General features: G+C 34.9%; 1 protein-coding gene across 1 annotated transcript; it reads right to left on the reverse strand.

Moving 5' to 3' along the window:
• Nucleotides 1–19,819: 19,819 nt before the first annotated feature.
• LOC126714022 (protein LEAD-SENSITIVE 1-like) lies at nt 19,820–22,025 on the reverse strand. The gene is made up of 2 exons (XM_050414011.1): nt 21,737–22,025; nt 19,820–20,778 (listed from the first exon to the last, which is right to left on the reverse strand). Exons 1-2 carry the CDS (start codon nt 21,828–21,830, stop codon nt 20,138–20,140), a joined length of 735 nt encoding a protein of 244 aa, XP_050269968.1. The 5' UTR covers nt 21,831–22,025; the 3' UTR covers nt 19,820–20,137.
• Between the last annotated feature and the right edge of the window lie 218 nt (nt 22,026–22,243).

Raw genomic sequence — 22,243 nt, forward strand, 5'->3', positions numbered from 1 at the left:
ATTTTAGAATTTAAACTGAGGCTACACCTTATGTTCTTTTTGTACATGTGCTACACTTTCTCGAGCACAAAATCTTACTATATGCACTAAGGTGTTCATGATTGGCTAGTGAACAATGGTGAGATGGTTATTTATGCCTTTTTCTAAAGGTTCAAGTCCGACAGTCAAAGACATGTGACTTCAAGATCAAGACAAAGTGATCAAAACCATAAACATCTTTCCCACATAACATGCACTACAAAGCTTCAACTAGTAAAGTACAATAAGTAAGCTCATCAAAGATAAACAAGGTACAAAAAACATGTTATGTGAAAATAAATTGACCAATCTTGTTTTCAAAAACCAAGAAAATAGTGCAAAAACACAAGGACCGTGTCAGAAGGACTCAATTAGATTGAGCCTTTTGCATCCAAAACTTTTTAGATGCACCACAAGTATTGGAGTTCTTATTCACATGAGAATGATTACCAACTCCAGGATTGGAATAAAGGTTTAGAGTCTTTACCAATTCACCAATGAGTACCATAGGATCTTGTGCTTGAGGCATAAGTACTTTTGGTTTGTTTGCTCTCTTAGCAGCTTACAGCTTGTAACAGTTTGGATGAATGTGTCCAGACTTTCCACAAAAATGACAAACCCATGCAGGCTTATCGTGTGACTTGTCCTTAGAAAGGGTAGGCTGCTTAGGTTTAGACTTTTTCAGATCAATCCTAATCTTCCTAGGAGGTGTAACTTCTAAGGGCTTGACAACCTCATTCACAACCTCACTCACAGGGGGTTCATAAGAATATGAAGGAACAAAGATAGTGGAATTGGGTGCAGACACATTGATGCTTCTACAAAACCTAACCCAGTTTTGTCAAAAGGAGACTTTTGAACACTCAGTATATGATCAAGTTTGGAACTAGTAGACCTATTAGATTGTTCTTTAACAACAGAAAACTCATGTTCCAAATTCTTAACTTTATCAATTAAAAGCATGTTCTCAGTCTTCACATTATTCAAAAGTTCAGTAGCATCAAACAATTTAACAAGTAAATTTTTCTTATCAAGCTCAAGAGATGTAATTTTCTTCAAGTCTAATTCAACATTCATAGCATCCTTTGCAGCAACTTTGCAAAGTTTATTGTAGGCTTCTTGAAGATCTGCGTCCTCAGAGAGTTCCCCATCAGAAGGGTTCTCTTCAATAGATACGCTTTCATTGACTATAGTAGTAGCAGTGAAAGCAATGAAGTTTCCATCCTCGTCACAACTAGACTCATCATCAGAAACTTCACCATCACTAAGGGTTACAGCCATAACCTTACCCTTAGACTTCAAGTAAGTAGGACATTTAGATTTCATGTGACCATACCCTTGACATCCAAAACACTGAGGACCCATAGAATTATTTGAAAATTGACCTACTTTTTCTCTAGGTTTATCAGTGTTGTTAACCTTAGTTGAATCATTCTTCCTAAAGTTTCTAAGTTCAACAGTGTTCTTATCTCTTGCCCTTCTGTTGCTGTTTCTAAGGAAATTCCTAAAGTTCTTTGCAAGGTAAGCAATCTCTATAGCAGAGAGTTCATCATCAAATCCACCAACATCAACATCATTAACTGACTTAAGAGCCATTGGTTTGGATTTGCTAGTCTTAGGTAGGTCCAACTCATAGTATTGAAGAGATCTTACAAGTTCATCAACAGGGATGGAATCCACATCCTTGCTCTCAGTGATAGCAGTCACCTTGGGTCTAAAATCTTCAGTCAAAGATCTAAGAATCTTCCTAACAATTTTAGGTTGATCATAGATATCACCCAAGTTATAAGCAGAATTAACAATATCATTAAGTTTAACATAGAATTCATCAAAAGATTCATCATCAGACATCCTAATGCTTTCAAATTTTGAAGCTAACTGCTGCAATTTATTGATTTTGACAGCCTTTATGCCTTCATGCACAGTCTAGAGGATATTCCAAGTAGTATGAGCAATCTCAACATTTGAGATCCTCTTAAATTCCTCCATAGAAACAGCGTTAAAGATAGCATTCATAGCTTTGCTATTGAATGCGGTTGCTTCTTTTTGAGAAGTTTGCCACTCACTAACAGGAGTAGTGGGCTTCTCCCATCCGTATTCAACAGAGTTCCAGACTCTCTCATCAATTGATTTCAGGAATGTTTTCATCCTTACTTTCCAATAAGCATAGTTATTCCCATCAAAGTGAGGAGGAATAACAAGAGACTATCTGTGTTCCATGACAACAAGGGTCAAGGATCAGCTCAGTGATCAAAAGATCAACAACAAGAGAGCAACCTGCTCTGATACCACTTGATAGTTTTTAGACCCCTTAAAAACACAATTGGATTAACCTAGTTAATTAGCCAAGTTGTTACTTAGTCCAAATTAACAAATCTAGGTTATCACAATTAAACAATCATATTATGCAAAGCAGATGAAAGATAAATAACACAATGATATGATCACCCAGGAAACCAAACCGGTAAAAACCTGGGGAAGATTTAACCTAGCTATCCTCAAGGTAAACCTGAATCCACTATGAAAGAATCGAAGTTGTTCAATAGGACTTAGACCACTAACATCCTATTGCTACCCACCAGTAGAAACTTACTGACACGACCACATGCAAGCTCCGAAACCACCAACTCCTTCTTTCTTGGATTCTCCAGCAAGTACAAGCACACCCGCTTGTGTTTCTTTAAGTTCTTATGGCAGCAACTGAATGATCATCAAGCTCTTAAAGAAATCTGCTTCTTGATAATCTTAAACTTGTGTAAAGGAAAGCTCCTCACAGATCTCATAAGAGATTTACACAAATAGTAATATGAGCAACACTAAAACGTGGTTAGGGTTTGCCTTATATACCTAGGGTAAATTAGAAAACCCTAAAAGTTTTAAAACAAAACTAGGGCTGAGTTGGAATTCTGCAGAAAACACATTTGACCCGATTTTCGATTGATCGAGTCTAAGTTTCGATCGATCAAACCAGGCCAAGAAGCATAAATGATTTTTGCATCAGTTTATTCCAACTTTACATAAATGAACCAACTTTGAGTAAGTCTAAACACGACTAAACATCTTGTTTTGATCATGATTTGCCAACAATACACATTAAAATTCTAAATACATAAAATCCTAAGTCTTTAGAACCTAACACCCATAACTCAGTTAAGGAGCTTCTGGTGTTTCCGTGGGCCCTTGCATAACCTCTGACCCAATTTCCTTGATGATCACGAATTAAACCCCCTCCCCCTGCCCTACTCGGGTTTCCCAAGGCAGACCCGTCTGAGTTGAGCTTCCACCATCCCAAAGGAGGCTTTTCCCAAGCCACACAGACTACCTTCTTCATTTTGTTGCACCAAACCTTAGCCCCTATAGAGAAATATTCAGCACTTTCTTCAATACACTTCATATAGATCATATTATCCATAACACCTGACCTGAAAAGAAACATGTTGCGGGCTAACCACAAATGCCAGATTCCCATAGGAAATGTGATCTTCCACGGTATGCCCAAATGCTCAGAGACAATCCCAGTAGCACAGTTCGTCTCCAGCCACTTCTCAAGAGTTTGATCAAAAGTGTGTAAAAGGCCTTAAGGCACCTTGAGCTTTCGCCATAAGTCTTGAGCAACAAAACACCTTCTTAGCAAGTGGTCCACCGATTCAATTCCCTGGTGGCATATTGTACATAAAGGGTTAAGGTTTAAACCTCTTGAACCCAGGACTTCTCCAGTGGGCAGGCTGTTATGCGAGCACAGCCACATGAAAAATTGGACCCTTGGGTGTGTATCAGCCTTCCAAATCCATGACATGGAAGAAGAACCTAGGTTCAAAGGATTTGAACCCCTTGCTAAAAGATATGCAGATTTGAGAAAAAAAAAAAAAACCATCCTTTGAAAAAGCCTAGGTGAGTGAGTTTTCGGAATCTTGGTTCAGAGCAAAAGGAATAGCCTTGATTAAACTCAGAATTTGGTCCAACAGCTCAAAAGAAACGTTGTAAACATCTCCATTGAAACCCGGGTTTACCCCATGCTGCATAGTCAGGTGATCTTCATCTTGGGTTAGAGGTCCTTCAATGAAATTACGAAGCGGACCACAGGGCAGCCAGAATTCCTTCTAGAAGCTAATTGATCTTCCATTAATAGACCACTTAAGACCTCTAACATACACTGGGCTGCCAACTTTGCAAGCAGCCCAAATTCTTGAGCATGGCAACTTCCTACCTTCCTCCATTAGTCTTCTAGTGGACAAATATTTGGCAGTCAGCATCCAAGCCCAAAGGGCCTCATGCCAATCTCCAGCGCAGTTTCTCCAACAAAGCTTGGTTCCTGTGTCTTGTTTGGAATAACCCTAGCCCTCCCAACTCCTTAGGTTGCGTAACTGTATGCCAGTTAACCATGTGCATCTTTTTCTTTTCTTCAGTGGAACCCCACAAAAAATCCCTCATTTTCTTATCAATAGCGTTACATACTTTGATAGGAAGAGCATGGCATTGCATATAGTAGTCCGCTATAAGGGCTGCAGCAGACTTAATGAGCGCCAACCTCTCGACTCTTGATAAAAGTCTCGACTTCCACTTTGCAAGTTTAGCCTGAATCTTTTCAACTACAAAATTAAAAGCATTACCATTCCTTGCTGTAAGAGAGGGAAACCAAGGTATCTACCCAAATCCGAGGTTTCACTAACCCCCATCTTGTTACACAGCCTCCATCTTCTTCTTTTAGTAACATTCGGGGAGAACAAAATGCGAGATTTAGACTTATTGACTTTTTGCCCAGCAAGGTTGCAAAAGTTATCAAGCACTTCCATGATTGCCTCACAGTTCTTGGAATTTGCCTTTGCAAATAGCAACAAATCATCTGCAAAGAAGATGTGTGAGAAGCTAGGGCCATTCCTAGATGCCTTAATAGAATCCCACTTCTTCTGATCACACAAGCCCGAAATCTGAGCAACCAAGAACTCCATACACAAAATAAATAAATAGGGAGATAAAGGGTCACCTTGCCTTATCCCACGTGAGGGCTGCAAAGGGTCCATTTTACTTCCATTAATCAAGATAGAAGTAGTAGTTAACTTGACGCAACTCATTATCAGCTTGACAAGATTTTTAGGAAGGCCATAATGATCAAGGACCATCTTAATGAAACTCCATTCAAGGCGGTCATAGGCTTTCTCAAGATCAATGTTGATTATCATGTAGCCATCTTTCCCTTTTCTACTCTTAAGGGAGTAAATGAGTTCTTGTGCTATAATCACATTATCTGCACTTCTTCTCCCCTCAAGGAAGGCGGCTTGCATAGGCAATACAAGGGAGGGCAAGAGCGGTCTAAGTGTTTGCACCAGAATTTTTGAGACAATTTTATATACCGTATTGCATAAGCTGATGGGTCTATAGTGTCCCACAACTTCAGGCCCTAATTGCTTGGGGATGAGAACAATTAGAGTTTGATTGAGAAAGGCAGGCATCTCTTGTCTCTCAAAGATATCTCTGATTTTTTTTTGTCCAAGTCCCTAACCAAAAGCCAAAATCTCTGAAAGAAACCCGCATGTAGCCCATTGACACTAGGGGCCTTGTAGGGCTTCATAGACTTCAAAGCTCTCCAGATTTCCTCATCTGAGGGGATATGATCTATAGAGTTAGCTTCTTCTACATTTAGACAAGCACACCAATCAGAACTCCAAGGATGCTCGAGAGGCCAGTAGCTTTGTTCAGACTGATAAAGCTTTTTAAAATAAGATAAGATAACTTCTTTAATTCCTTCAAGATTGTGAACCCAATTTCCATTTTCATCTTGAATGCTGGAAATTCTATTTCTACTTCTTCTGGCAAGCATAGATTGATGGAAGAAAGTCGTGTTTCTCTCTCCAAAATAACACAGTTGGTTCTTGCTTTCATGGCCCAAATTTCCTCTTCAAGTTGTAAAATTTGGTTTTACTCATCAGCAACTTGTCCTTGAAGATTAATGAGGAAGGTACTGGGTCTAAAGGCAAGGACTTTTTGAATACCCAGGAGGCTATTCAAAATCTTCTTTTTCCTCGTGAACACAATACCAAAAGTTTCTCTGTTCCACTTTTGAGCACTCGCAGTGAATCTAGATATAGCACCCTCGAAGTTATCTTCCAACCCTGTCCAAGCATCTCTGACCATAGCCGAGAAGTCTTTGTGACTCAACCAGACAGACTGAAATCTAAAGGTCTGCACGAATTTGGCCCAGTGTCTGGGTTGAGATTAAGTAACAAAGGGCAATGGTCCGAATTAATCCAGGCCAAGTGAGTGACATTTGCTTCAATGAAATAAGCCTTCCAGTTCGAGTTTACCCAACACCTATCCAATCTGCATTGAATCAGATTCCCAAGCTCTCTTTTATTTGACCAAGTAAACTTAGGACCAGAAAAACCCAAGTCCATCATCTGACACACATCCATGCAATCAAGAATGGGATTGACCCTTCTCTGACTAATGGGGTTCCCCCCAGATTTCCTCTTCTGAAATCACTTTATTGAAATCCCCCATAATGGCCCATGGAAGATTATGCAAAAGTGGACTACCCCAAACATAAAAACTGAAAAGTGTTTTAATCCTAAGTTTTTGTTTTTTGGTTTTGGTGTGTATGTGTGTGTAAAACTGTGTGTTTTTACTTAAAATGATACATAAAGAAAAAAATATATACAAAACAAAAAACAAATATTCAACCTAAGAAAACTGTAAGTTAAACAGTGAATTTTGGCTCAATAAAAATTGACTAATAAAAAAAATTTCTACAAAACAAAAAGAATGGCTCAACATTTTCATAATACCTTTATAACTTTGTTATATTTTAGTTTGAACTATAAAAAATTAACACCTCAGCAGTTGTAAAAATATTGTGAAGACAACAAGATGTCTTAACATTTTCACAAGAGAAATGTTATGTCCACAACATTTTTATCACAAATCATAAGTAGTAAGTTATTACAGGCTATTATTGGTGGACAAAAAAATAATTTCATTGTTAAGATTAAATTAGAATAACAATTTACTAAGATTTATTATGAAAAATAGTGTGGATGTAGCACTTTTTTTTTTCCACAATACATTTATTTTTAGTTGTAGTTAGTTCCAGTATAATATTTTATTTTGAAAGGAATTAACAATAATTGTGAAAATATTTTGACAATTTAATATATATATATATATATATATATTTATTAAAAGCAAAAACAAAAACATGTAGATCAAACCAAACTGGTGTACTAATTACTTCTCAAAATAAAAAAAAATAAAAAAAAATAAAAAAATAAAAACTCTTTTACTAATAAAAAATTATAAAGAAATATGTCAACTCACCAAATTGAAGTGGTGCGCTTTTCCATTGAAATTTGACAAAACTAAATCTTTCTTTGAAAGTACTAAAACAATGCGTTTTTATTAGCTAGTGTCCAAAACTTGACTATAGATAGAGCCATTGGCTCTTTTTATATATAGAGATAATAATAAAAAATAGTTAATGTCCTTGTAATGTACTATAACCCTGAAGCCTCCATTATTTTTTTTATTTGTTCATCCATCTCTTCACTTTATCACAATTTTAAAGTGTAAGTTTTGTTGTAAACCACCCCCCCCCCCCCCTGTCATTTAAGAACTTAGAAAAATAGAGAGAAACAAATGTTGAATTCTATATATTTTTTAAAAGCGATCAATACAGTGAAACTATACAACTTTGCATATTTTTAGATTGATTTTTTTTTTCAATTTATTTTCACCAACAAATTAGATGTCTAAAATTTAAGGTTATGTTTGGTAACAGTTTTTATTTTCTATGTTCAAAAACTTTTTTTGGGGAATATAAAGAAAAAATAATTTTCTTGTATTTTTGAAATCAAAAACATGTTTGGTTAGTTGAAATTAAAAAGATAGTTTTTTTTGAAAAAAAAAATAGAAAATAACAAAATATGTTGTTACTAGGATTTGAACTCTAATGCTAACTCATTAAATGAGACAAGTTCAGTAAATTAAATAGTTTTTTCACTGACTTTTAAAAATTAGAAACTGAAAACAGTCTTTTGTATGTTTTCAGTTTCCTTCACAAATTGAGTTTTGAGAACAATTTTTGTTTTCTATCTATTTTGGATTACCAAACAAGTTTTTTATTCTTAAAAATAGAAAATTGTTTTTGGAAACCGAAAATAAAGAGAAAAAACAGTTACCAAACATACCCTAAGTATTTAGATAATTTCTTACTTTGATTATTAGTAATTGTGAATTGGTTATTTGTGTTTCTTTATTTTAGAAAGTACATTTGGTGAACTTGTGGTTCTTCTTAGTTCTGATAGAGTCTACCCTCTTGAGGTTGCATGGACACTTGATGACATTAATTTAATTTGTGAAAGTTTTAATTCTTTTTCTTTTGTTAGTGTTCCTTTGTAATAGAGCTGCTCTAGTTCTTGCTTGTGTTGCCAAAGAGAAAGGGGAAACCTATTCTTGGTTTGAAGAATGTCCCTCTTTTCTCTTCCCAATTGTACATTATGATATTTAATCAATAAAATCTACTATTGGTTCTCTAAAAAAAATTATATGAAATATATATTTGTAGTTAACTAAACTATGTGCGAAAAAATAAATTATAGTTTACATTTATATTAGATTTTGAATGAGTATTAGAATTGTTTAATTCATTACCTTTTTAAGAATAATTTAAAGAATTAATTTTCTATTTGGGTTAGGATCAAGTTACATCTAGTTTAACATTAACTAATATTACACCATCTAATAACTTTTTATTGGGTTAATATTTTGAAAATCCTATTGTTGGATTATATTTTCTCAATGTTCTTAACATCCATGCCAATTTCTTATCAATTAGATGTTATTTACTATTTGATCCATAAGCACATCTTTTATGCATAATTTTAAAGTATAAAAAACTCAAAATTTAAACATTTAAGAGCATTTACACCAATGGGTGTATAATATAAAAATGTGTAAATTTACTCAGTTTTATCTAAAAATGACTCATATTAGTCAGTGCATAATTGTGTAAATTTACAAGTTTGCTATAGTAATCATGTAAATTATACTGACACTATTCATTTTGCATTTAGTTTTTTATTCTTTCTTTACATATTTCAAGGATGAAGAAAGAGAAACAATTAAAAAAATCAAGAAAATTTGATATTTTAAAGAAATGTATTGTACAATTGATAATCTGATAGGTGGTATTTTGAAAAGTGATATGTAAAATAGAAGAGTAAATATGCACAAATTATTGGTAAATTTATTATTGTTGACAAATATGCATAAATAAGTGGTATTTTAAGTCATATTTTATGTATGACTTAAAGGTGCACTTGATCAAAAATTGTGGTGACGATGTTTCACAAGATAAATATGCACAAATTATTGGTAAAATTATTATTGTTGACACATTGTAGTCATCTTGATATTGCATATGATGTTGGTAGATTGAGTAGATACACTCATAATCCTAGTGTTGAGCATTGGGATGCAATATCTATATTATTGGGATATTTAAAAGGGACTTTTGATTTTGGTTTGTCATATTGTAGTTATCCTATTTTAGAAAGATATTTTGATGCTAATTGGATCTTTGATATAGATGAGGAAAAACCCATTGGTGGAGATTTGTTCACACTAGTTGGAGGGGTTGTCTCTTCGAAGTCATCCAAGTAGAATTGCATAGTGAGATCCACCTTGGAAGCAGAGTTAGGGGCTTTAGAGAAGACTAGGTCCAAAGCAGTGTGGTTTAGGAGTCTATTTATTGATATGCCTCTATTTATTAACTCTATTACCTCTGTTTGCAATCATTGTGATTGCTAGACTGTCATAGCACATGCTAAGGGTAGAATTTATAATGGGAAAAGTCAACATATCCAATTAAGGCACAATGTTCTTAGGCAGCTTATTGATAATGGTATTATGTCCTTAGACTTTGTGAGGTCTGTAAGGAACTTGGCCAATCCTTTAGCCAAACCACTAGCAAGAAGGCTGGTGAGTGAGACATCTAGGGGGATTGGACTGATAACCAAGTTGTGACACTGTGGCCAACACCCAACCTCTATAATGGGTGATTCCACGTAAGAAATTAAATAGGTAGAGGTCATTAGTAGTCTATGTGGGCACTATCATTTGTTATGTGTTTTCCACTATCTCGGTAAGGAGATTAGTGATGAGTCCATCCCTGTGGTGTGAGACAGTGCTAAGTTGCAAAATTTGGTGAGGTTGAGCTTTAGGCTCTTAATGGATCCATATCCCTACCTGTTGGGATGGGGTGTATCTGCACGCATTCCTAATGGATGCTACCAGCTAAGTTGCAGATTGTTGGAGGTTGAACTTAAGGCTCTTAATGGATCCATATACCTACCTGTTGGGATGGGCTGTAGTTGCACACTCTCTGATGGATGCCACCAAATAAGTTGCAGATTCAGGTGAGAGTTGTTTTATGTACACAACAAATTATCACAACATTTTCATAACAAGAGACTTCGGTCTTCTATTGGTCAAAATAAAATTAAATAAAATAATAACATATTAGAATAGGACCTGTCACAAACCAAAGATAAAAATTTTATGAAAATATTGTGACATTTTATTGTATCCCTAAATTTTCTTTCTAAAGAGTAACAAACCAGTTTACCGCTAAAATAACAAGGAAAAAACTCCTATCACACCAATCACTCAATTTTTTTTTTTTAAAGCTAACTTTATCTCAATTTTCACTTTTCACCACTATTTAGCATTCATAGCTCTTTTTTGAGTTCTTTTCCCCTACGATCCCAAAAGTTTTTCTTTTTCTCGTAGCAATCTATCCCACATTTTGTAGAAAATAATAATAATAAATACTTAATGTCCTTGTAATTTATTATAACCCTAAAATATTAACCCAATAAAAAGTTATTAAATGGTGTAACATTAGTTAATGTTAAACTAGATGTAACTTGATCCTACCTCAAATAGAAAATCAATTTTTTAAATTATCCTTAAAAAGATAATGAAGTAAACAATTCTAATACTCATTCAAAATCTAATATAAATGTAAACTATAATTTATTTTTTCACACTTAGTTTAGTTAACTACAAATATATATTTCATATCATATTTTTTTTTGGAATCAATAGTAGATTTTATTGATTAAATATCACAGTGTACAATTGGGAAGAGAAAATATGGGCATTTTTCAAACCAAGAATAGGTTTCTCCTTTCTCTTTTGCAACATAGCAAGAGCTAGAGCAACTCTATTACATTTCAGAGGCACACTAACAAAAGAAAAAGAATTAAAACCTTCACAAGTTAAATTAATATCTTCAAGTATCCATACAACCTCAAGAGGGCAAACTCTTTTAGAATTAAGAAGATCCACAAGTTCACCAAATGTACTTTCTAAAATAAAGAAATACAAATAACCAATTCATAGTTACTAACAATCAAAGTAAGAAATTGTCTAAATACTTAAAATTTAAACATCTAATTTGTTGATCAAAATAAATTGAGAAAGCAAATCGATCTAAAAATAAGCAAAGTTGTATAGTTTCACTATATTGATGGCTTTTTAAAAATATATAGAATTCAACATTTGTTTATCTATTTTTTTAAGTGCTTAAATGAAAAAAAAGAAGTGGGGGGGGGGGGGGTTTACAATAAAACCTACACTTTAAAATTGTGATATAGTCAAGAGATGGATGAACAAATAGAAAAAATAGTGGAGGCTTTAGGGGGGAATTTGATAGAATATAGAATAAGGATATGCAAACAAGAATTAGTCCCACTGAAATGGCAGAATAAATTGTGCTGGTAAGTAATACTACTCCCATACCTCCTAATATAAGACCTGACCCAAAAAAGACTAAAAGAAAATCATGTATCGGTCTAGGCAAACCCATTATATGTAAATTGATAAATAAATCAAAAAAGTTTTCATGACCTTATAGACCCCACTAGGAACTTTTTAATTGAATTAAATCCTAAAGAATGTGAATTGATGTATAATACATTACGAAGACATTAAGTATTTCTTATTATTATTTTCTATTATAAAATGTGGGATAGATTCCTATGAGAAAAAGGAAAAGGAAGAAGAACTCAAAAAAGTGACGTGAATGTTGAATAGTGGTAAAAAAGTGAAAATTGAGAAAGAGTTAGGTTTAAAAAAAAAAAAAAAATTTGAGAGATTGGTGTTTTGGGTATTTTCCTTGTTATTTTAGTAGTAAACTGGTTTGTTACTCTTTAAAAAGAAAATTTATGGACAACAAAATGTCACAGAATTCCTGTCTTTAGTTTGTAGCAGTTCCTATTCTAATATTTCATTATTTTATTTTATTTTGACCAATAGGAGACTAAAGTCTCTACTATTATGAAAATGATGTGATAATTTGTGCATAAGTAAAAAAACTCTCATCTCAAATAAATATACTTTTTGGTTTTTTCTATACGTTGTTTGTCACTTTTTTATTTTATATTATTTTTTATTTTTGGGAAACACGTTGTTTGTCACTTGTCAGTGATTGGTTGCTTTAAATGGTAAGTGGGACTTGTCTTTTTGTTTCTTTTTTGATAAAATTGTCTTTTCTTTTCTTTTCTTTTCCATATGCAAAGCATATTATAGTATGGGGTCATGTTACATAGTAAACATAATAGAAATGCCCTTCTTTTTCCTCTCTTTTTTTTTTTTTTTTTTTCCTTAAAGAAGTCTAGGGGAGCAACTATCCCACTCAGCCCCTGGCTCCGCCAATGACATTAAATACTTTGCTCTATAATTAGGCAAAAATGTCCAATAGCACCGTTTGATAAAATATTTAATAATATGTTACTGTTTGTAAAATATTTAACAAACTATCACGGTTATAAAATTCAAATCCATAATACTCAAGTTTTACATGTAACTCGAGTTCACAGAAATCAAGTTTCATAAAAATATGTGTAAGGTTGAATTTAATCAACCATCTTGTTTGTTTTATTCCGTGCCAAATTTGCTTGTAATTCAGCATTTAGAAATCCTGTATTTAGGTGGGAATCATGTAAGGGTAGTGTGTGAGAGAGTGTGAAGAAAAACTCAAGATTGTGCACTCAGCAAGGGACTCGCGACTGGATCTCGTGGCTTGCAAGTCGCCAAAGGATGTACACGAGTGAAGCATGTAGAGGAGTTGAACAGTCATGCTAGCTGGAGCACTACAGGACAAAAAGTCTAGTCTAGCCATTCAGTTAGCTCATGGCTTGGACTCCCCGACTCAGTCAAGTCGTGAAGCCAAGTTGCCAGTCCACTCTGTTTGGGAAAAACTGACTTTTCGCATTCCAAACACACACCATTATAAATACCCCTTATACCCACGAAATGTAGAGAGTTTCCAAAGAGAATTTTGAGAGAGAAACTCTAGAGAAAAACAAGATTGACTCATCCACAATCTTCATCCTTTGATTCTCTAAATTCCTTTACTCGCACCCTCTTCATTGTTAAATCCTTAAGAGGTACATTAGCCAAAACCTTTTCTCACCATACCCATATCTGTAAGGAGGCTATTTGGTGCTTGGGAAGCAGTTAGGAAGGGACCAATTGATATTGGTTGATGCTATGGGTTATAGCGGAATCCGGTAAGCTAAAGAAGACAAAGGTTCGGCATAACCTCATTGGAGCAAGAAGCTTGGAGGGCTTAGGTACACTGGGTAGATTAGGCTTGAAGGGTCTTCTGCTGTTCATGTATCCCAACTTCATTCTTTAGTGGATTATTGACCGCTTGGAGGGCGGCGGAGAGGTTTTACGCTGAGGACTTTGGTTTCCTCTTCGATAACACGTCGTTGTGTTGTCCTTGTGTTTGCATCTCTCTTCCCTTAATCTTTGTCATTTAATTTTTGCTATGGTTGTGATTTTATTTGGTTTAGATTGTTTTATTAATTCTGTTTTAGCTTATGGTCATGTTCCGCACATATATTGTTTGATAATAAATTTGAATTGGTAATTTGTGAATTGGGGGTCTAAACGTTCAAAGTGTTTTATACACTAATTGAACATTCAATATGCCATGATGGCACCAGTGATCTGGTGATCTGGAATTTAGAATTTTTTTTTCTTTCTTTTTTTAGATCAAAGATAGAAAGCTTTATTAAGATAGCAGAAATACTACAAGCTGAGTTACAAAGTGGAACAGTGGACCCCCAGAGAGTAAAACATAGGTCTGTATTCAACAGGGCAAGGGCCACGAAATGAGAAAAATATGCAGCAGTGGGATACGACAGAGAAACAGAGGATGGTCAAGTTTTTTGTGCTGTCATGAGGTGCTGGTAATTAGTTAAGAGACCCGAAGCACCCTCATAGATGTGATGTGGCTGAAGTTGAGTCTTTTCAAAGTGATATTTGTTTCGTGCATTCCAGAGAGCCCATATGATAACCATCCATAACTCAAGTTCTTGCTGGTTCAGCCTAGTTGTCATGGTCCTGAACAACTCAAAGAAATCTGATGCACTATTCGAGCGGTTCTGAATTCATCTACTTGCCAATAACCAAACATATCTAGCAAAAGGGCATTCCCAAAGCACATGACAGGTGGTCTCAACATGTTGGGAGCAAAATTCGCATCTATCATTGACCCTCACCTTACGGTGTTGCAAATTGTCTTTTGTGGGCAAAATATTTGAGCAGGCTCTCCACAAAAGGGACCGAACCTTGGGGGCACATTTAGTTTCCACACCTTCCATATTCTGCCATTTTGCCGTGCTTGTGAGTGTTCACCTTGTGAGTTGATTTTTAAGGCCAAGAGCAATTTTGTAGGTTGTCTTCACTGTAAAATTTTGGGTGCTATTTTCCTTCCACACTAATTCATCACTGGAATTCAGATTGTTCAGAGGTATGGCAAGGATCTCTTGTTAGGTTGATGGAGCAAACAGAGCTTGAATCTTTCCTCGGTCCCACTGCCTAGTGTCTTCATCAATGAGGTCACTAACAAATAGTGGATTAGGAGGTGAGCCTAGGAAAATGGGAGCATGGGTTAACCATTTATGGGTGGTAACCTGAATATGACGCCCATCCCCCACCCGCAATCTAGTACCCTTCCGAATAATTTCTCTAGCTATGAGTAGACTTCGCCATACATACGATGGATTGGTCCCAAGTTCTGCCTCCATGAAGGAGCAATTTGGGAAGTATTGGCTTTGTACACTTTATAAAATAGTGAATGAGTGTGTTTTATCAATCTCCAAGCTTGTTTAGCTAGCATAGCTAAATTGAAAGCATGAATATCTCTAAAACCCATACCACCATTGTTCTTTGACTTGCAAAGTTTATTCCAATTGATCCAATGAATTTTTTTACAACCATTGTTCTTTGTCTGCCCCCACCAGTATTTTACAAGAGTTGAATTAATATCATCACACAAGGATTTTGGGAGTTTAAAGATGCCCATAGTATATGTAGGGATTACCTACGCCACTGTTTTATTCAGTATTTCCCGTCCCGCTTTTGAGATAAATTTCTCCTTCCAACCCATCACCCGCTTTGTGATTTTTTCCTTAAGCCCCCTGAAAGTATTTACCTTGGATTTACCAGGCAACATGGGTAAACCAAGGTATTTTTCACAATCAGTCATAACCTGGGCTCCCAACATTCCTTGGATGATATCCTTCACTTCTGCCCTTGTATTTTTACTAAAGAAAAGAGTCATTTTGTCCCTGTTTATTGCTTGACCTGATGCCCTCTCATATTGCTCAAGGATGGTTATCAGTTGCTAGCACTTCTCAATTGATGCTTGGCAAAATAGCAAGCTATCATCAGCAAATAGCAAGTGAGAAATCCGCACTCCGTTTCTACAAGATAAGATCCCCTGTAGTTGCTTCCTTTCTTCCACTCTTCTCAACAAGGCTGACATACCCTCTACACATACGAGAAACAAATAAGGTGATAAAGGGTCACCCTATTTAATTCCCCTAGATGGATTAACAAAACCCCTAGGCTCCCCATTAATTAGGACTGAGTATGAGGCTGTATTGACTATTTCCATTGCCAAATGTACCCATTTTTCTTCCAACCCCAACTGTATCATCATTTTTTCAAGGAAACCCCACTCCACCCTATTATACGCCTTGCTTATATCTAACTTCACTGCCATCTGACATTTTTTCCCCTTCTACGATTCCGCATCCTGTGCAACACCTTAAAAGCTACAGTTGTATTATTTGTGACCAGTCTATCTGGCACAAAAGCACTTTGAGCATCGGATATGATTTTTGGTAAAATAATTTTAAGCCAGTTAGCAAGAACTTTTGAATAAATACGGGAAATCACATTACCCAAATTGATGGGACAAAAATCTGAAAGATATTGGGGGTCATTTTTTTTGGGGATCAACACAATATGAGTGTAATCTGGAATTTAGAATTAAAAATGTGGAACTTGAGTTAATTAAGCGTGTAATCTGATAATCGAGTTCCTTGTTTCTACTCCAGTGTAGTCAAAGCACAAAGCCAAAAGGTGCAACCTTTTTTCTAGTTCTAAAATATTTATTAGTATTTGCTATATTGGTCTTTTCATAAAACTAAAAGCCCCACAATGTACCGAATGTGGTGCACACCTCCTTCATGCTTGTAATTTGATTTTCATTTCTATTATTTATCTCTGATGGGCTAGTGGATGAACTTATGGTATATTTTTTGACACAGGGTGCTGCTCTGGAATCACTCACCATAAAATCCAGTAGCATGCTTGAGATGTCTTTGGACCCTTGTCATCTCCTTCCTACACAGGTATCTTCAATTTCTACCACAAATGAAAATAAGGGAGTTACTATTACCAGATCTCATGAGGTTCCTAGAAAATCTAATATAGATGGGACATCTACAGCTGCTGGAAAAAGTGGAAGTCTATCTCTTGATGTATTATCTAAAGCTAAGAAAACTTAAAGAAAAAAAAATCCCAGCAACCAAAACTCAAACAAAATTCTGGTAAAAAATCTTAGCAACCACCGAAACTTAAAGCAAACACATGAACCAAGCCTAGCAACCACCACAACATAAATCGCATACCCAAACCACAACCCACCACCATACCAAACCCAGCAACCATTGCCACCACGAGACGCCGATCTCAACACCACAATCTGCCAAATGGCCACGTCCCACACTGGTAGACTAGTGAAGAGTTCTGAGAATTGAGAGGGAGTTTGACTGAGAAGAGGAAAGAAAGAGAGATAAAAAGTTCCTAGGAGTTGTAAGATCTTTATGTGGGAAGGGTAATAATTCTTTAGGAACTCGAGTTTCACAACTCGGATTGCATGTGGCATTTTTAATTCTAAATTCCAGATCACCAGGTATCACTGTGGCACATTTTTTTATGGAACTCAATTTTTGTGAACTCGAGTTACATGTGAAACTTGAGTTTTGTGGATTTGGATCCGAAGTAATACTTAGGGTATTGCACCGGGTGCAATTACACTAATTCATCTCACATCAATTTTTACCATCCCATTTTTATCTTTAACTTTTTAACTCTTTTAACACTTTTTTTTAACTTTTTTTTTTAATTCAATGGTTGAGATTGAAAGTTGAAAATTCAACTTTCAATCTCAGCCATCTAGAGTATTGCACCTGATCTCAATCCGAATTTTATGGACTTGAATTTTAAAACAGTAGTAGATTGCTAAATATTTCACAAATAGTGGTGTATTATTAAATATTTTGTCAAATAGTGCTATTAGGCCATTTTCGCCTTATAATTAAATATTATGAATCCTAATTATAATATTTCGAGAACAATGGATGAAAGTAATGATTAAAACAATTCTGAATCAAATAATTCCTATTAGAATAATGGTAAAACACAAAAAGTGTGATTAGAAAATAGTAAAGATGGAAGAATGTACGTATATATATTTTTAATTTATTATAACCTTTTAAATATTATACAAAGAAGATTTTCTATGAATAATTATAAATATATATTAAACATTTTAACAAAGAAATTCAATAGGATTAGTTTTAAAATATGCTTTATGTTGAGAATAGTTATGTTATAATTTTGTGATATTTATTCTTTTTAAATGCAAAGTAATTTATTCATAATAGACATTTCGCAAAAGTGCTATCGTAGCTTAAGTAGTCGGTTAATCAAGGTTGGTCAATGCCTCAATAGAATCAAGTCTCACTTGTCGCTAGTTAGGCCCCTGTTGATTATGGGATGTGGAGTTCTGTGTCAAATGGCAACTACGGTGTGAGTTGCTATTTTTGGGGGTGGGTTAATTGGGAAAAGATGAGTGGTTTGTGGTTACTTGCAATGGTAGCTGGGGCCATTGGTAAGGGGATTGTCATGAGTCTGGCCATATGGGTCAAGTTTGATGTGGGTTTCAAAGCATGGGGCTTATAGGGCCTAATGGGCATACGTGGCAAAACGGGCGGGTCGGGTCGATTGGGTTTATGAGTCAATCCAGTCGCGGGTCAAGTCGGGTTGCGAGTCAGGTCGAGTTGACCTGTATTTTTCAAACAAGTTTTTTTCTTTTTTCTTTTTTGAAATAGATGCAATCTATCAATTGTTTATAAGTTTCTTAACTGTGATTAGATTCTCACTAGTGATATTGTTACCAATTACCACTAAACACTTGATATCCAAATTTGGTGCAACTCTTGTTCCAGCTTTTTAGAAGCTAATCTTGGTATAATCTTCGATGTGTTTAAATTAGGAAGAGAAAATGAAGGTGGCAAGTAAAGAATGACAAACTATAATGGAGTACATAACATATTAAGTAAAGAAGAATAAATAAATATTTTATAAGAATTACACCTCAATCTCAATCTACTCAATGTTGGTAGACGTGGCAAAACGGGTGGGTCGAGTCAGGTCAATCAGGTCGTGGGTCAATTGAGTCGGGTCATAAAATTCTAACCCGTTTTGCCATGTCTACTAATGGGTTATAGATTTGGTATGAGCTTGGTTAATTTGAGTAAATTGGTTTAGATAGGGTGATTGTGGGTTACAAGTTTGTATTAAGGAGGCTTTGAAGGGAGGTTGCTTTGGTGGATTGTTGGCAGACCTGGTGAAATGGGTGGGTTGGGTTCGGGTTAGGTCAATCGGTTTTTTCTCAAATTATTATTTTTTTTTTTAAATGTATTTTCCATGTGATAAGTCATGCAACAAATGATTTGACAAAGAAAAAAACATATAAGAAATTACAAATGCCTATTGGATAGCTTATTTGACAAATAAAAAAAAACATATAAGAAATTTACAATCTTGAAAACCAAGCGAGAAATTTATAATCTACTTCACTCTTTTCACACTTAGCGATGTTTTTCATACTTGTCTATAATTTCAAATCTATGTTTTTGACTTTACTGCAATTAGATTATCTTAACATGTAATTTATCATTTAATATCTAAAAATCTTTACTTATTACCGTATTCAAGTGAGAATAATGTCACAATCATTCTTCTTTCAATTCATTTGTCAATTGAGTTTTAGTTGTGCACTATAAAGCTCAAAACAAACAAGTTAACCAACCATGTATTGATTTTTTTACTTTTTATTTTTTTAAATGAGTCGTGTCACGAGTCAACTCATTTTTATTTCAAATACAAAATATTCACATTTAGGTTGGATTACCGTTATTGGGTCCCAACCCATTTTTCCATGTCTAGTTGTTGGGATTAATTGAATGTTGAGTTCGAGTAGTAGCAATTGTGGGGGTTAGAAAATACAAATAAGGGAAAATAAAAGAGAAACAACATGAATCCTAGGCTTGACCACCTAAAACTTGCCAATCTTGGGCTTAACTACCTGGGGGTGCTTTGAATCACTGCCAAGCTTACTAGCAAAACATCTCTAGTAAAAAAAAAATCAAATTGCTTCACTCAAACCATTTCATCTTTATAATAAGTTTCAAGGATTATATTAAGGCACAATTACATCCCAAGGAATCCTCAATCATAACAAAAGCTAAATTCAAAATTCAAAAATAAAATCTGATATCTTAAAACACACACATAACAAATTCTGAAATTTGGTTGTGCTCATTGCGTGACAAACTGTCATCAATTGCCACCATAATAATCAAATTCTTGCAAACTGCATATAACTCTTGAGCATGCCAAAATATTATTACTTTGGGAGAATGCACCTTGTGTTTCCACTTTATGCAGCTAGTGTTCCACCGGAAACAGAAGATCATGTTTCCTCCTCTAAAACAACTTTCATGACATCTCGGCGTACTCCAATATCATTAGCCAAACGATTGACACAGTATTTGCCATAACCTCCCGCCAGACCAGTAACATTGGTAGCTAGAAATCCAAGTGGTGAAGATCGGGCAAGAAACACAAGTGATGAAGAAATGATAATACCGGCAGCAGCTTGAAAGGATGCTGCCTGCCCACTCTGGCCCATGCTAACAGTAGGAATCACTCTCAAGCCTGTTTTGCAGCATAATGCAAAGTCTTCACAGTTGTTCTTGATAACATCATAGTCACCAAAGCCCTTCCGGAGGAAATAAAAGGCACGATGAATAACTTGTTCGGGTGACTCCGACGAAGCAAGAGTGCAAGTGCCTCCACGAACTTTGGCAAGAAAGAAAGTTCGTGTGACACCATACTCATAGCGGTAGAGATCTCCACCTGAAAGAAAACAATCTATACAAGAAGAGATGACTCCATCACGCCTTGATTCATCACCACATATTGGGCATGGATTGTCCAAAGGATGGTGAGGTAATGAGCTCCCAATGATGTTGTCTAATGCAGTTCCTGTACCAATTTCCTGGCCTTCTCCCCGAAGAAAGTGGATAACATTTCCCGCATCGACATATATCCCTGTTGTTACAAAGTAGAATCTAGCTGTTTTTACTTGAAACAACTAAAATTGTAACATACATACATCAAGCAAACTAGAAATCAACTCTTGCTGTAAAAACAATTTCCAAGAAAAGACGATTGCGTTCATTCAATCAAACACAAAGAACCCTTTAACTGCTAGTATAAGTGTATAACCCTTCTGTTTTTCAAATTACTGCTCTACTGGTATAACTAGATAAAGGTAATTAAGCATTGATTAGGATTTCGGCATTGTTATCAACCCCAACAGTTCAACTATAGTCCTACAAAAATGTTAATTTGAGGCCAATTCCAAGAGCCCTTAATACCATTACGTCCATTACAAGATTATTAAAAAAATATGCATATTTACCATTTCGAGATACACAAAAGCATTTCCAAGTGAAAAAGACATAGGACACATTGAAAATATAGCATCTAATTGGGTTTTTGCTAGAAAATATAATAAATTATTAAAAATAGTATTGTGGTAAAATTCTTTGGGAGAATAGTCTTTCAAAACACAATTTCGGTTATATCACATCTTGCACTAAAATCATATTTTTTAAAAACAACAAAATTTAAAATTTCAATACTTAAATTCATCATTATAAATAAAATAAATATTAGTATTTTTAAAAAAAAAAAAAAAAAATCAGCACCTAATTTAATGGAGCCATATTAACTTTATTTGTTTTTGTATTGTGTTCTTTCCTGAAACATTGGAGGGGTATGTCCCACAAACGTAACTCCAGTTTCAGAAATAGTAGTAAAATTTCCATCAAAATTTGTGATCAAGGTTGACAAAACAAAATAAACGAGAAATATGAGAAAAACAGATCCTATTATGAAGGAGTAAAGCAAATGTAGGAGTAATTACTTAGATACTAATCAACAAAAATAAATAAAAATGATGATTATAGTCAGAAAGGAAAAGAGGAAGAAATGGAAAGGGCACCGTGGTGGGAGTAGGTATAGGCGAGTCTATAGGAGTAGATATGATCCCCACGTTTTAGATCCTCCCTCTTGATCTTGTTCGTCAACACTCCCATTGCTTTGGTCTTTCTCTCTGCTCTGCTCCCTTCTGCAACTCTCTGTATCAATTTTGTTAGTATGATCAATGAAAACAATATAGACAAAGATTCCCACTATTCCCACACCCCACTGAGAATGAAAAAGTATTCTCGCTTGTCCAATGCAACCACTTCCTTCTCCTAAGGGTTTCCTTTTCCTTTGCTTCCTCTGTCACTTTAGAATATATATATATATATATATATATATATATATATATATTATAAAAATACATTTTTTGTTTTTAAAATTTGATTTCCATCCCTTTTTTTAATGCTGCAAAAAATTAAAATTTTATTAGTTTTGCTTTACTATTTGATTATACCTAAGGGCATTAACATCGACTCTTTAAAAAAATTGTAAGATTTAGCAGGTTAAAAAGTTACTTTTTTTT

Source organism: Quercus robur, chromosome 2 (assembly GCF_932294415.1).
Source record: "Quercus robur chromosome 2, dhQueRobu3.1, whole genome shotgun sequence".
Taxonomy (NCBI): domain Eukaryota; kingdom Viridiplantae; phylum Streptophyta; class Magnoliopsida; order Fagales; family Fagaceae; genus Quercus; species Quercus robur.

Bases quoted from the DNA above. Each gene is read 5' to 3' on its own strand.
- LOC126714022 (XM_050414011.1), bottom strand. From the start codon at position 21,830: ATGGGAGTGTTGACGAACAAGATCAAGAGGGAGGATCTAAAACGTGGG. The intron at 20,779-21,736 runs GTGCCCTTTCCA...TTGTAACAACAG, and splicing joins CTATACCTACTCCCACCACG to GGATATATGTCGATGCGGGA.